At 36.5% G+C, this 16,972-nt stretch overlaps 1 protein-coding gene across 1 annotated transcript in view; it reads left to right on the top strand.

Moving 5' to 3' along the window:
• The window catches only part of LOC150091088 (growth hormone-regulated TBC protein 1-like), a 214,834-nt gene that overhangs the window by 104,199 nt on the left and 93,663 nt on the right, over positions 1-16,972 (top strand). The window contains exon 6 of the mRNA XM_090381738.1: positions 14,985-15,145. Within this exon, the coding sequence (XP_090237864.1) occupies positions 14,985-15,145 (161 nt within the window). The remainder of the gene's footprint in view (positions 1-14,984; positions 15,146-16,972) is intronic.

Genomic DNA, 16,972 nt, shown 5'->3' with positions numbered 1-16,972 from the left:
AAATGAAGTATAACGTGTAACCTGGGGGAACAAATTACAGAAAATTAGTGTATTTTTGGTTTCAACTTACAATATTTTCAACATACAGTGGGTTTTGTGGAACGAATTACCATTGGATGTTGGAGCCCCACTGTATAATGTTCCTGAAATGTAACACACTGCATACATTACCTAACTTGTAATGAGAGTATATTATTAGACTTTTACATATTAATAATAAAAAGTCAATCAATATTGCATTTTTAGCATATATTTCATTAGTCCTTGGAAAGCCTGTGAGATTTATCCTCCCCCCCCAACTACAAAAATTCATTCGTATAAATGAAAGTATATTTCATATTACTCTAGAACGAAATGTTGGATAGAGGTCAAATTTTATTTTGGCCCTTGGGAAAATTTCAGGTCCATTTACAATTTTACAGTCCTCATTTCCTCCCCACCCATACAAAATCAGCATAAAGGAAAGTATGTTTTCACATTAATTGACATGAAAAATGCAGATTGCTACCAGATTTTCAATATATATTCTGTTGGTCCCTGGGATGCTTCTAAGTTCGATTCCAGTATCATTGCGTTCCCTCCTCAGTTTCCTCTTCAGAAATATTACCATAAATTTGGAACAGGAGCTCTGATCCATTTCAAAACTTCAGTGCTCTTAGGAAATTTTAGGAGTCTTTCAACAAATTTTCATGTCAGTAGCCTGGCTTATTTTGTTAAAAATCAATTATTATTACTATTTGCTAATGCACCTGAAATGCAATGCACTGTGTTCAATTATATTAAGACTAGGAGACCGGCAGAATTATTTAACAAGTACAGATTAATGTTGAAAAAAAAGCCATGAGTGAGGGTTGAATTTGAAAGTGTCTGCAATTCTGCTCAGACATGATAGGAGGGAGTATATGATGAGAGCCTTGTTGATCAATTTGGCCCTGGAGAGATTGTGCTCAAGGGGGAAGAATTTTTCTCAGCCTGGTCTGTGCTCGTTAACAGGAGAGACTGCTTCTACAGGGATAAACTTGAATAAAAAAGATGCAAGAATATTTTCAAATAGAAAGAGTGTAAGAATATTTGCTGATGCTATCAAGGCAGTGTTAGGTGGGTCAGAAAACTGCTAGCTTGGGGGGATACACGGACTAATGAATTAACAGTAGCCACTGGGAGAGGTAAAAGTGATTCTTGCACTGCTTCTATTGGAATGAGCAGCAGCAGCCTGGAAAACAAGGACGGGGGATTTCAGAGACTGCTGGGGGGTCATTGTGGAACAAGTAAATACATGGGCTGTATTAGGGTAGCTAAGAATAGGAACAGGTGCATGTATACTTGCGTGTACACCAATGCTAGGTAAACAAATTTGAGATGTTGGTCAAAACATCAAAGGCAGAAATTGTTGAGATATCAGAGACATGGTGTCACACAGATATGTGCAGAATTGGAATTAGTAGTAGTGGCATGTGATGCAAGCAAGCAAGTGTATGAACTTATGCAGCATCAGCCAAAAAAAAAAAAAAAAAAAAATCACACCATTCTCTCCAAATGCCTGTCCAGTTACTCCTTAAATTTATTTAACCTATCAACTTCCACAACGACAGATGGAAGTTTGTTCCAGCAATTAATCACCCTCTGGCTAAAGGCAAATTTCCGCACATCTATTCTACATCTGTCTTTTCTTAATTTGAATTTATGCCCCCTTAGGTTCGTAATCTGAACAAGTGGAAGGATCCTATCAGAACTCAGCGTTATACACCTCAATCAGACCACCGCGCAGGTGCCTGGTCTCCAGCCACTGCAATTTGCAGAACTTAAGCCTCTCTTGGTAAGAGGATTCCTTCATTCCTCTCACCAATCTTGTTGCCCTTCTCTGTACATGCTCAAACAAATCTACATCCTTCCTAAAATGAGGCCTCCAGACCTGTACACAGTACTCAAGGCGTGGCCTAACCACTGCCTTATACAGAGGGACAATCACCTCCTTTTCCCTGCTAGCAAAATTCCTATATATCATTGACAAAACTCCATGACCTGCCGTGGCAGCCTGTCTGCATTACTCAGAAAACTTCATATCTGACTGCACAATTACTCCCAGGTCTTTTTCATTTTCTACCACCTTAAGTGTAGTAGCACACAGTTGGCACACTGCCATTACTGTAATTAACAACCCTGCCAACCTTTGTACAAATCTGCAAACTTCGACACTAAGCCTGATATACCTTCATCAGTATCGGTGATAAATATACAAAACAACAGAGGACCCAACACCGAACCCTGTGGGACTCCACTAATAACATTAGTCCACGAAGAGCAGCACCCATTGATTACCACCCTCTGTCTTCTCCCACTCAACCATCCTTTTATCCATTGTAGCAACTTACCCTTAATACCATTCTGCTCCAATTTGTAGAATAGTCTTCCATGCGCAACAGTGTCAGAAGCTTTCCTGAAATCCAAATATATGATATCAAAATTATTTTTTGCATCCAGTTCCTTTGTAACCACATCATAATATCCTATCAAATTTGTCAGACAAGGCTTTCCCTTAACAAACCCATGCTGTGTCTGAATTATTGCTGCAGTCTTGTCTAGATGATCCTGCAATGCATCTTTAACTAGTGACTCCATTATTTTACCTGGAACAGAAGTTAAACTAACCGGTCTGTAATTACTCGTGTCACCCTTCGATCCCCCCCTTTGTGAATTGGGGAGTACAATGTGTACTGAAAAAGATAGACAGGGTAGGAAGGGAGGTACATGTACAGAGAAGGACAAGATTAGTGAACAGAATAAAGGGTTGCTCTTATGAAGAAAGCCTTAAGTTTTGCAAATGACAGTGTCTGGAGACTAGGTACCTGCGAGGTGATCTGATTGAGGTGTATAAGGCCTTGAATGGTTTGAGCATGCTCAATGCTGATGGGATTCTTTCTCTTGCTCAGAATAATCACCTGAGATGGCATTAATTCAAATTGAGGAAAGACAGTTGTAGAATAGATGTGTGTAAATTTGCCTTTAGCCAGTGAGTGGTTAATTGCTGGAACAAACTTCCACATATTGTTGTAGACGTTGAGAGCTTATATAGATTCAGTGCAGAACTTCACAAACATTTGGAGTGAGTGGATGGGTGAAATGAGAAGTTTTTTTTTTTTTTGCTGATGCCTTTACTAATGCTAACTGGATATTTAATTTAATGCTAATTATAGAGGTCGCAATACCTTTAATTTGTTATTTATTAAAAAGTTATTGAAAAATTAAAAAAGTTTACAATCACTTTTTAATGAATAGCAAAGCATTTGCTAAATTAAAGTACATATATCATTTTAGACCAAATTAACAAAAATCAAATAAGAAGTAAGAAAACCAATTAAAATACCAAAAAATTACATTTTTTTTTTTATTAGTGCTAAAATTGCTTCTTATGTGTTTAATTTTTATTCTGTTTCTCACACCATAATTATGTGTAGGTTTTCCTTTTAAAGTATTAGTTTCCATCCAGGTATGAGTGTCCATGGTATTTTCAGGGTCAGGAGAGCTATCTGGGCTGTGAATCAAATTTATGTCCTTTTGTTTCAAAGTTGTCTTAATGTCCAGAAGACAGTGTGGTTTCAGTAATTTTCCCATCCTCTGTGTGCATTTGTCTTTTTTCAGAATTAACTTCTTGAGAGGTTTTATAAGACTGGATTTTAAGTGTCCATATTAAGTTATTTTCCTCTTCATCTTCCTCCAAATAAATTCCAGATGGATGCTCAGTAACAGTTGATTTTTCTACCTCTTTAGATAAAGTAAGAGTTTGTAGAGTTGTGCTCGAGTTAATGCTTCTTCAGTAGAGACTATGAATTGTGGTCTCCTCTTCCTAGGAAATATTTCCTTAAATTATTCCTGTGTGCCACAAAAGATTTAAATTGTGTCAAGATTTCAGTAACTCTAAAGTTACTGAAATCTGTTGTCCTCACATGTAATTTTCCACTAGGATGTGTCTTCAAATTATTCCTTAGCAGAATCAGCTCTCTTTCCTTGGGGCTTTAGGTTCTTTTGCAATTAACACAGTTCCTGCTTTTGATACCTGTAGCCTTGCTTTTCCATGTTATTGATGATGTTATACCTTTATGTAGCTTCTTCCACGCTTTCATCTAGGTCTTTGAAGCCAATATTGATGTTTGCAAAGGCAAAAAAGTCCTTTAAAATAGCAATTATAATTTCCTGTGTAGTGTCCAATACAAAGGTGTGCTAAATCAGTTTCTGACAAAATCAAGCATCTGCATCTTCTGATGTAGCCACTGGACCTTTTGGTTTCCCCTTTTAATGCAATAGAATAATTCTGTTGGCAAACTATGAAGCCGATTCCTCAGGATGTTGTTTAGTATATAAAAACCTAAGTATTACTAAAGTTAATAATTTATTGCTGGAAAACTCTTAAGAAATGCCTCCTTGATAACAATGTAGGAATCAATGTCCATGGGTTCAGGTGATGAACATAAAAGTGACCTGGATGATGCTAACCATATGAGCATCAGGCCAGTCACAGATAGTTTCCAATTTCTCTAGAGGTTTGAAAAACAGGGTTACAAAACGAGTGTTGTCCTGTGAACATCTGAATCACTGAATCAGAATTTAGCATGAAGTGCATCAATGCATCTCAGCATTGATATTATCAGTAAAAAAGTTAACTATTACAAGAAAAATGTATAAAAGAAATAAGACTCTTTAGGTTCCACCATCAAGATATATTTAATTAGTAGCCCTTTCACAGACTTTGCCAGAATTGTTAATATGTTTGTAATTTCTTGGAATGTCTGATTCAAATTACAGTTAACAGGTGAGTCACAAATACTTTTCAATCTCTAGTATTTTGAAAAACATGGCTACAAAATGAGTATTGTCCCAAGAACATCTGAATTGTTAAACCAGAATTTAGCACGAAGCACATGAAGCAGATTTTGATGTCATCTCAGTATTGATATTATCAGTAAAAAAAGTTAACTGTCACAAGAAAAATATATAAAAGAAATAAAACTGTTTAGGTTTTTGATTGTCAAATTCTGTTCTATTGGTGTACTTAATTCCAAGGCGCCTCCTTAGCCAGGTGGGAAGGAGCAGCACACGCTTCTTGATTAGACTGGGGTTCGAGCCTGTCACCACCAAATACGGAGGATGCGGAAAGGTCAGGGAATGACCATCGCATATCCCGGAGCAATATGGCCTTAGTTGCTAATGCTCCTAAAAACCAAATAACAATAACAATAACTTAAATCCAAATTATATCAACAGTCTAAAACCACTGTTTCAGACAACATTCTTGGGGTGCCGTGTAATTTTGATTGAAGTTACTTAAAGTTATTATTATTTTAATTTTTTAAAAAATTTATACATTTATTTCATTATAAAAAAGGTTTGTAAAATAATAAGAGGAGTTTACCTCAATATACACAATATATACATTTATTTCAGTTACAGCTCTGCTTCAATCCAATTATAAAAAGGTGTACAGTATTCATTACCGACCGGGCCAGCCAGGTGGGTAAAGTGCCTGCCTGGCAACCCCAAAGGTCGCGGGTTTGAATCCCGCCTCAGGCTTGGATCAAAGTACTGCAAAAACCTTGGGAGGTGCATTATGGCCACAGAAGCCGATGCGCCAACAACTACCAAAAAAAAAAAAAAAAAAAAAACTGTATTCATTGTACTGTATCTTTTTAATTTTGTGGTGATGTGTAATTGATCTTTATTTAGTACCTCTATATAAAGAATAAAATTATAATATAGGTATATATTAAAAGGTCGCAAACCACTGTGTTAGGTATTCTTTTGGCCTAGGGGTGCCATGAAAAAATTACAACCAAGGAAGTTTGGGTTCCTTCGTTCATGTAACTCTGGTCTAAAAGATATTAAAACAAAAATTTTTTTAATATAACTTGAAGATAAAATGATTATAGAAACACTTAGCCATATGTTCAATGTCAGTTTCCATCAGAGCACATTTGGGTTATTAACGCATGAAACGTTGAATACAATTTAGCTGATCTTCTTTTATAAATTTCTCTTTTAATCAAAATCTTTAAAGGCTTTATAAGCTTTAATTCTGTTCATTAAGTTTGCTGTCTGTCATCTTGCAAGAGAAACGGAACAGCTTACCTTTGCTCCATTAGCATTAGCAGAGGCACACGATGCAAGATAGCAAGTTTATACAGCATGAGCCGAAGAAGAAGATAAAAAAAACGCCCCTTCCCACTTCACTGATCCAATCGTTCAAAATGTTTGTATAGTTCTGCATTGAATTTATTTAAACTATCAACTTCCATAACAACAGATGGAAGTTTGTTCCAGCAATCACCTACCTGGTGGCTAAAGGAAAATTTCCACACAACTATTCTTCAATTGTTTTTCCTCAGTTTGAATCTATGTCCCCTGGTTTTTAATCCCATCAGTATTGAGCCTGCTCAATCTGTTCAAGGTCTTATACACCTCAATCAGAACACCTTGCAGGTTCCTAGTATCCAGATCCTGCAATTTGTAGAACTTAAGCCTTTCTTCGTAAGAGCAACCATTTTTCCATTCATCAATCTCATTGCCCTTCTCTGTACTTTTTCCAGCAGCTCTACATCCTTCCTAAAATGAGGCCTCCAGACATGTATACAGTACTCAAGGTGTGGCTTGACCATTGCCTTATGCAAGGGAATAATCACCACCTTATCCCTGTTAGAAAAATTCCTGTATTGACAAGACCCATGACCTACTCTGGCAACCTTTCTGCACTACTCAGAAAACTTCATATCTGACTACACAATTACCCCCAGGTCTCTTTCATTCTCCACTACCCTGAGTGTAACACCACCCAGTTGGTACATTTCTCTGGGATTAGTGCTACATATGCAGTATTTTGCATTTCGCAACGTGAAACTTCAGTTGCCACTTCTCAACCCATCTGCCCAACTTCTCAGATCCTGTTGCAACATTATACTGTCATTACTGTTATTAACAACCTGGCCAGCCTTTGTATCATCTGCAAACTTTGACATTAAGCTTCATATACCTTCTACAATATCATTGATACATGAAAGAAACAACAATGGGCCCAACACCGAACCCTTTGGGACACCACTAATAACATTAGTCCACGAAGAGCAGTGTCCATTGATTACCACTTTCTCTGCTCCCACTCAACCATCCTTTTATCCATTGTAGCAACATGCCCTTGATGCCATACTGCTCCAATTTGTACAGTAGTCTTCCATGTGCAACAGTATTAAAAGCTTTCCTGAAGTCCAAGTATATGATATCGAAATTATTTTTTGCATCCAGTTCCTTTGTAACCATGTCATAGTATCCAATCAGATTGGTCAGATAAGACTTCCCCTAAACAAACTCATGATATGTCTGAATTATTACTGCTGTCTTGTCTAGATGATACTGCAATGCTTCTTTAACCAGTGACTGCATTATTTTCTGAGGAACGGAAGTCAAACTAACAGGTCTGTAATTACTTGTCACCCTTTGATTCCCCTTTGTGAATTGGAGATATGTTTGCACATCTCCAGTCCATGGGGACTTCCCATGAGTCCAAGGATGCTCTCATCATTATGGCTAAGGGTTTGCTTACTTCCTTTGCCATCTCCTTTAATATAACTGGATAGAACCCATCCAGGTATATTAAACAGTGGTGGAGAATCTTCAACAGTTTCTCCACCACTTTGCTCTCAGTTATTCCAAAATCATTTAACTCCCTGTTAGAGTTTGATAAACATCTGGCCCTCTCCTCCTTGAACAACTCATGTGTCATTGTAGATGCAAAATACTCATTCAGTTTGGCAACTATCTGAGAATGATCATCTATAGTCAAACCATTGATATCAAGTGGACCAATCTGATTCATCCCCATACTTTTCAATTTGACATAAGTAAAGAAGTCTCTGCTGTTTTTCTTTGTGACTTGATTACAGACTAGCTTATATCTAACATAGGCTTCTGATAATTTATATGCATCCCATGCATTTTTCTTCTCTGCCACATAAGGCTCATTAGTTCATCTGACATTATTTGGGCCTAAACCTAGAACAGTATTTATTTGTTGGAACAAAAAGCCTAGTAGCTTGCAAGATTACTTCCTTGAATGCTTCCCATTTATAATTTGCTGCTGGGAACTTCATCAGTTGGTCTCATTGTAAAGAACTTAAAAAATCTCTGAGACCACTGTAGTCACATTTACCCTTGTTGGCAGTTACATCTTTAAGTAAATCTCACATCAGTACACTGTGATCACTGCCACCTAGTGGTTCCTTTATCTATAAATTCTTAATGTATTAGAAGACGAAATGCACAAGGCATAATTTCTTATGGGATTTAGGTAATTAACTATATAATATCGGTGTAGGTACACCATAGTTTACCCATAAATTTGAACTACGTATGTAGTGTAAAAGGCATCGTTTTAATTGTATCTCATATTGTGGGTGCCTTCAGAACAAGATAGCTGGTATTGCACTACTTCAAATAAATAACATTTCTCTAGTAGAGAAGACTACTGTTATTTATTTTCAGCGAATATCGCCACCTAGACAATCGTTTCGAAGCTAGTTGGCTTCATCATCAGTGAGTGGGCAGGTACCCTGGTAATGCAACATGCCATCACAAGTTGCAAAGTTATTTCCACAATATGAGAGATGTCAAATGGTGTATAAATAATAATGTATTAGAAGAAGAAATGCACAAGGCATAATGTCTTATGGGTTTTAGGTAATTAACTATTATTAAGGTAAGATGATGCCCTTTTCACACTACTATCATAGTTTTTTTCTTTTAAGAGTTATCTATGGTGTATTTACACTGATATTATATAGGTAATTAACTATATAATATTGGTGTAGATACACCATCAAAAGCTTTCCTGAAATATTAAAAGCCTTCCTGAAGTCCAAGTATATGATATCAAAATTATTTTTTGCATCCAGTTCCTTTGTAACCACGTCATAGTATCCAACCAGATTGGTCAGACAACACTTCCAAACCCAAGGCACCTCCATAGCCAGGTGGGCAGGAGCAGCAGTGCGTAGCACATGCTTCTTGATTAGACCAGAGTTCGAGCCCGTGACCACCAAATACGGAGGATGCAGAAAGGTCAGGGAATGACCACCGCATATCCCCGGAGCAATATGGCCTTAGTTGCTAATGCTCCTAAAAACCAAATAACAAACAACAACAAACCTTTAACAAACCCATGCTCTGTTCGAGCTATAACCGAAGTCTTGTCTGGATGATCCTGCAGTGCTTCTTTAACCAGTGCCTCCATTAATTTCCCTGGAACAGAAGTCAAACTAACAGGTCTGTAATTACTCACGTCACTCTTTGTTCCCCCTTTGTGAATTGGAGATACATTTGCACATCTCCAGTCCATGGGGACATTCCCCGAGTCCAAGGATGTTCTCAAAATTATGGCTAAGGATTTGCTTACTTCTTTTGCCACCTTCTTTAATATAACTGGATAGATTCCATACACCCCAGGTGCCTTTCTTATGTTTAACTTCAATATGATATCATCTTGCCTCACTTACTTGCCTGGATATTTTGACCATCAAGAGGAGTAGTGGATGTGATCAAGGAATTGGTATAAGTTCAAAAACATGATACTGTTCATGAAGGTGGTGTAAATTATAGTTTTTGCTCAATTGGAAAATAACCTACAAAAGTAGACTTGTTTATCATCATAACTCAGCCAGATTTTTAAAAAAACATGAAAAAATATCTCTTGTCATTGATGGGAATTGAACTTGGACTGTTCCACCCAGTGTATAGAGGATGGTAATTACAACCATAGTGCTACCCACAGTGGCCAATGGCTGATACATATGAAATCTTGTGCTGTGTGTATGTCTGTGTCAGTCTATATATGAGATAAATAATTGGCAATGAGAACACTTTAATGAATAGGTGAGTAAAGCAATATTTCTCAGTGCATTCTGTTAATTTTGCATTTCGAAAGCCGATTGTGAAAGCTACACTTGTAATTGTCCAGTTGTTTAGGATGCTGTAAAACCAATGGATTATTCAGTGATCTATGTCAGTCACTTTTTCCCTTGACTACCACTAGCACTACCTTTCTCAACAGTGGACTCTTCTTGGGACCTTGTGTTTTGAACAAGCATACTATTAGCATAGGCACATTATGCAAGAAAGCAAGCTTATATAGCATCAGCGGAAAAAAAAAAAACTCATTTCACTCATCCACTTTCTCCAAATGTTTGTCTAGTTCTGTCTTGAATCTATTTAAGCTATCAACTTTTACAATGACAGATCAAAATTTGTTCCAGCAATCAACCACCCACTAGCTAAAGGCAAACTTCTGCACATCTGTCCTACAACTGTCTTTCCTCAATTTGAATTTATGCCCTCTCAGGCAATTATTCTCAGCAAGAGGAAGAATCCTGTCAGCATTGGGCATGCTCAAGCCATTCAAGGCTTTATACACCTCTATCAGATCACATTACCAGTGCCTAGTCTCCAGACACTGTAATATGCAAAACTTAAGCCTTTCTTTCTAAGAGCAACCCTTTGTTCCATTCACTAATCTTGTTGCCCTTCTCTGTACTCATTCCAACACCTCTACATCCTTCAAATGAGGCCTCAAGACCTGTATACAGTACTCAAGGTGTGGCCTGACCATTGCCTTATACAAGGGGATAATCACCTCCTTATCCCTGCTAGAAAAATTCCTGTATATCATTGCTCAGAAAATTCCTGTATATCATTGCACTGCTCAGAAAACTTCATATCTGCCTGTACAATTACCCCCATGGCCTTTTCATTCTCGACCACTGTCAGTATGTTACCACAGAGTTGATACGTTACTCTGGGATTACTGCTTCCCATATATAGTACTTTACATTTGTCAATGTTAAACTTCTTTTGCCACCTCTCAGCCCATCTGCTCAACTTTACTAGATCATGTTGCAGCAGTGTACTGGCATTAGTGTCATTAACAACCCTGCCAACCTTCATATTGTCTCGAAACTTAGACATTAAGCCTGATATACCATCATCAATATCATTTATAAATACAGAAAACAACAATGTACCCAACCCTGAGGGACTCCACTAATTAGTCCATGAAGAGCAGTGTCCATTGGTTACCACTCTGTCCTCTCCCACTCAACCATCCCTTTATCCATAGCAGCAATTTGCCTCCAATGCCACACTGCTCCAATTTGTGCAGCAATCTTCCATGTGCAACAGTATCAAAGGCTTTTCTAAGATCCAAATATATGATATCAAAGTTATTCTTTGCATCCAGTTCCTTTGTAACTACATCATAGTATCCAATCAAATTAGTCAGACAAGACTTCTCCTTAACAAACCCATGCTGTATCCGAGCTATAACTAAAGTCTTGTCTAGATGATCCTGCAATGCTTCTTTAACCAGTGCCTCCATTAATTTCCCTGGAACAGAAGTTAAACTAACAGTCTGTAATTACCTATGCCTCCCTTTAATCCTCCTTTGTGGATTGGGGTCACATTTGCACATCTGAGTCCACTGAGTCCAGGGAAGCTCTCATAATTATGGTTAAGGGTTTGCTTACTTCCTTTGCTGCCTCCTTTAATATAACTGGATAGATTCCATCCACCCCAGGTGCCTTTCTTGTGTTTATCTTTAACAATTTCTCCTCCACTTTACTCTCAGTTATTACAAGATTATCTAGCTTACTGCTAGAGTTGAATACATCTCTGGCATTTCCCTCCCTGAATAACTCCTCATGTGTGAATATCGATGTAAAATATTCATTTAGTTTGTTAGCTACCTGAGCAGGATCATCAACAGTTGAACCATCGATATCAAGTGGACCAATCTGATTCGTCCCCTTCGTTCTAGAGTTTACATAAGTAAAGAACTCTTTGCATCCTTTGCCAAAGATTTCTCATGATCTGCCTTCGCCTGCCTAACCTCCTTTGTAACTTGGTTACAGCCAGCTTATATCTATCATAGGCTTCTGTGTCACATATTAATTTATATGTATCCCATGCTTCTTCTCTGTCACATGTCTAATTAGTTCATCTGACATCCATTTAGGCCTAAAACTTGAACAATATTTCTTTGTTGGTATAAAAAGCCTAGTAGCTTCCAAGATTAATTCTTTGAATGCTTCCCATTTTGAATTTGCTGTTGGTAACATCATCAGTTGGTCCCACTGTATAGAATTTAAATACTGTCTCAGACCACCGTAGGCACCTTTACGAAAGCAAAACCCCTTCCCTTTATTTACCCTTGATGGTAGTTACCTCTTTGAGTAAATCCCACTTCAGCACACTGTGATGACTGCCACCTAGTAGTTCCTTTATCAGCAGATTCTTGATGCATGACGAATCACTACTGATAATCAGATCAAGGGTATTACTCCCTCTAGTTACCTCCCGAACATGCTGCTGTAGAAAACAGTCGTCCAGTAAATCCACAAAAGCCTTGCTAGTGTGTCAGTGACCAACCCACAAATTCCAGTCAATATCCGGGAAATTAAAATCCCCCATTATAAGATACTCTAATATACTGGCCTACTCTATTTCTCTGCACAATTGCTCATTATACTAATCAGATTCATTAGGTCTATAACACACCTACTCTCATTTTTCCTTTCCCAGTACTTATGTCACACTGAACAGACTCAACGTTGTATTGTCCACCCACATCAATTGGATGCACTTCCTTAGATTTTGTGTTTCTTAACTAACAGCATAACCCCTCCTCTTTTCCTGTTCTGTCTATCCTTTCTGTACACATTGTACTCCCAAAATTCCAGTTCTGCACTGCTTATGTCTGTGTGACACCATGTCTCTGATATCCCAACAATATCTGCCTTTGATGTCTTGACTAGCACTTCAAGCTCATCGAATTTATTAACTAGACTTCTAGCATTGTTGTACATGCAAGTATACATGCACCTGTTTCTACTCTTAGTTACCCTAACACAGCCCATATATTTACTTGTTCCGTTATGACTCCCAGCAGTCCTGGAAATTCCCATTGCCCTGCTTTCCAGGCTGCTGCTCAATTGCATTTCAATAGAAGTAGTGCAAGAATCACTTTTACCTCTGCCAGAGGCTACTGTTAATGTATTAGTCCATGTATCTCCCCAAGCTAGCAGTGTTATTTTTTCATGTTTTTTCTGAGCAATGATATACAGGAATTTTTCCGACCCACCTAACTCTGCCTCGATAGCATCAGCAAATATTCTTGCACCCTTTCTATTTAAATGTATCCCATCCCTGTAGAAGCAGTCTCTCCTGTTAACAAGCATAGACCAGGCTGAGAAAAATTCTACTCCTTGAGCCTTTCACAATCTCTCCAGGGCAGAATTGATTGACAAGGCTCTCATCATATACTCCCTCCTATCATGTCTGGGCAGAATTGCAGAAACTTTCAAATTCAACCCTAACTCACGGCTTTTTTTCAGCACTGTCTTGTACTTGTTAAGTAATTCTGTTTATTATATCCTTAGCAATCTCGTCTTTCCCAAAAACAGCATCCATGTTTTTGGGAAAGATAAAACATCTGTAAATATTTTTGCAAATGCTATACTTTAATATAATATTATTATAAATGAGAATATAGCATAATTTGCCATTATTTCCCTCCCCTTCTTCTTTCGCAGATCACTCCATGTGATTGATGTTTTGATTGTACATGCAATACTTTTTTTTTTTTTATTAGAACCAAGAAACTTAATCACTTTTTATTATTCATACAGGAAAAATCCCAGTGTTTTATTTTGTTTCATGCATTGTAATTAATACATTACAATTAATTAATTGTAATGTATTAATACATTAAATTATGAGGATATAAAAATATAGCCTGTCAACATTAAATAGAATACAGTGAGAGACTGGAGATTACAAATAACAAAAAGTACTGTATAAGTTTTAAAAAGATTTAAAACTTTTTTGCTTTGTTTTATGGCGCCTCCGTAGCCAGGTGGGCAGGAGCAGCAGTGCATAGCACACGCTTCTTGGTTAAACCGGGGTTTGAGCCTGTGACCACCAAATACGGATGATGCAGAAAGGTCAGGGAATGACCACCGCATATCCCCGGAGCAATGTGGCCTTAGTTGCTAATGCTCCTAAAAACCAAATAACAACATCTTTGTTTTATATTTGAATTAAGAAACATGACTTTAGACACTTTTTCACATGTCATCCTGCACAATTCTTGGTGATCATCTGTGTTTCTTGAAAAAATTCTCTCACTTGGAACTGAAGTATTATTATGTATTATTACATATTATTTTCTATTTTTAATGTAATCCTTGCATTTCACAAAAATTTTGCAACCCAATCAGATTTTTTGCATCACTGGTGAGTTATAATCTGCAGGTTGAGAAATGCCACTGTAAACATTATACTGCAAATTCTGGATTCAGAATATATTCTTGATACATAATTATGATGATAGACTGTACTAATTTTGAATTAATACCATGATAGAATAAAAACTCCTTTACCCCATTTTCAAATTTTAGTGGGCTTTTAATTTAATATTCTGTGGGAAAGAGTTTTGTTTGGCTTGCTCATGCATTCACAGCAATATTATGAATTCCTTCAACAGAACATAAAGTATGTCATCAAGAAAGATGTTTTTCTTGGATTGTATTAATACTGATATCTTTTTCACCATACCACTAATATAAGTTAATAAGAGTGCAAAGATAAAACTCTTTTCATCTTGTGAAGTGAAATTTCTCTTCACAAACTTTTTAATTTGTAAATCATAAATTCAAAAATGGTATAACATTAAATGCTTGATGGAAGTAAGGTATTATTCATAATAATATTACTGATAAAATTATTTATGTTATATGGAAATGATTTATAAATTAATTAATAAAAAAATTAACAGATTTCATAATATGTTTAAAGGAATGGTTATTTAATTTACTAGATTAGATATGCTTTTTTTTTCTTTCTTTTTTTTCATTTATTTAAATGTTATGGGATTAATTTTTCTTTTTAATTTTCAGGGACTAAACTTCGTAGCTGGTATTCTCTTATTAGTCACACAAAGTGAGGAAACAACCTTTTGGTTATTACAAGCACTTGTGCAGTATGTACTTCCTGATTATTATACCAAAGAAATGACTGGTCTCCTCACAGATATTGGAGTACTTGAAGAAATAATAAAGTAAGCAGTCTCTATTTTATTATTTTTTCATTTGTAAGGAATGTTTGAATTTGAAATGTGTACCCATTTGTTCATATCTAGAGATAGTTATATAAATTATCATGACAAAGTGAAAAAATAACATATTTTCAAATGTTTCTGTTGTTAAAATAAATTTTAAATAAATTTTCTGTTTATACTCCGGCACGACAACCAAGTCAGTAGAGTTTACAATAAATCATCAATACAAACATTTATCGTATTTAGTAGTCACGGGCTTGAAACCACTCAAGGAACGCATGCTAGGCACTCTCGCTCCTGACCACTGGGCTACGTCAGGCCTGTTTATATAGTCAGACAGTTCAGGGTGGTCCATATTCTGATAGTTAAAATTGTGTGAAATATTAGAGGACTTATCATAGAGGTTCTTCACTTGTATAGTCTTACTATACCATAAATAAAGCAAGTTTGTAACGAAATTTTAAATTTATTCAGTTGTATATTTTTTAATTCCATTCTTTAGTATGGTAGGATACCCAATAATTGTTTATGTACAGATCAGGTAATAGAAAGAAAAAAAAAAAAAAAGAAAGAAAGAAAAATATGCACATGCATTGATTAACCATCCAACATTGATTAACCATCCAGAATTAAGTGAGGAGGTAAAAGAATAACAGTCTTAGAGTAGAGAGAAGACAGATTCTTGTCCACTGAAAATATATACCTGTTCTAATGATATATAGTATATTTCAATGAAGAATTTTGAAAATTTTCTAATATCAGGTTCGTGCAACAATGATTTCACGTGCTATGGACCATTATTTCTGTAGAATACACCAGTGGTGAACTATAGTGGGCTTGCAAGAGCCCGTTGTTGTTTTTTTTTTTTTGAAAATTTGAGCCCATTTTTGAAACGATCATTTATTTTACAAATGAAATCCTGAATTAAATTATTCCGTATACAGAGCCAAAATTATGGTGGGGCGAGCAGGGCCCCATCCCCAACATTTTAATGGTGCAATCAACCAGTTATGTGTTTTAAAATTGCTTCGTTTTTGATTTAATTACAGTCAGAACACTGTTTAACAAACTTCTTTATAGTGAATTTTTTTTTTAATTGGTAATTACATTTAAAGTAGTTTCTGTAGAACAGATTACGAGAAACTTAACTTTGTACCCATTGTTCGCACCTCTGGTCTTTAGGTAGTCAGAAAGCTAAAGGGATTACCAATCCATAATATTAATAGTGCCCTTAAAACTCATGTAGCCACCTATCCCTCCTACTGAGAAGTCATGCTAATCAATATGCTTTCCATAGTCAGTCAGAAGATTGAGGCGTATTCCTGACATGGATAATAGCCTTCGGTCAACCTGTGTTGTGGTTCCACTCCAGAAAGCAGTCATCTGTTTTTTGAAGAAGTGAATGATCCACGCCTTTCGTTAAATTTCTCCTCTTTAAGTTTACATGGTCACAATAGCTTAATATCCGACAGTTTGGATAGTATTCAAAGAACTAATAACAGTAGTGACACTGAAGGGTGGTGAGGGGGAATGAGGGCAATTAAGATATTAAATAAACATTCTGAAGATGAAATGTTGACAGATTTTTAAACTGTGTTGAGGCCTTCACTGTGAAGAAAATATTCCAAAATATAATGGCAAATGATATACAGGCAGTAATTAAAAAAAAAAAAAAAAAAATTGGTATGCATTATATTACCATTCTCCAAAAAACCAGCATGATTTAAGGATGATTGCTAAAGAACTTGAAGTGGAAATTATAAAGGTCAGTTGCGTGTTCAGGTCACGATCAGCAGCTTGTAACTTGCAGATAGCAACTGCGGTTTG

The sequence above is a fragment of the Mastigoproctus giganteus genome, chromosome 1, assembly GCF_048544385.1.
Source record: "Mastigoproctus giganteus isolate SK-2022 chromosome 1, ASM4854438v1, whole genome shotgun sequence".
Lineage (NCBI taxonomy): Eukaryota > Metazoa > Arthropoda > Arachnida > Uropygi > Thelyphonidae > Mastigoproctus > Mastigoproctus giganteus.
The sequence above is the reverse complement of the archived record's forward strand: the minus strand, read 5'-3'. Positions and strand labels throughout refer to the sequence as shown.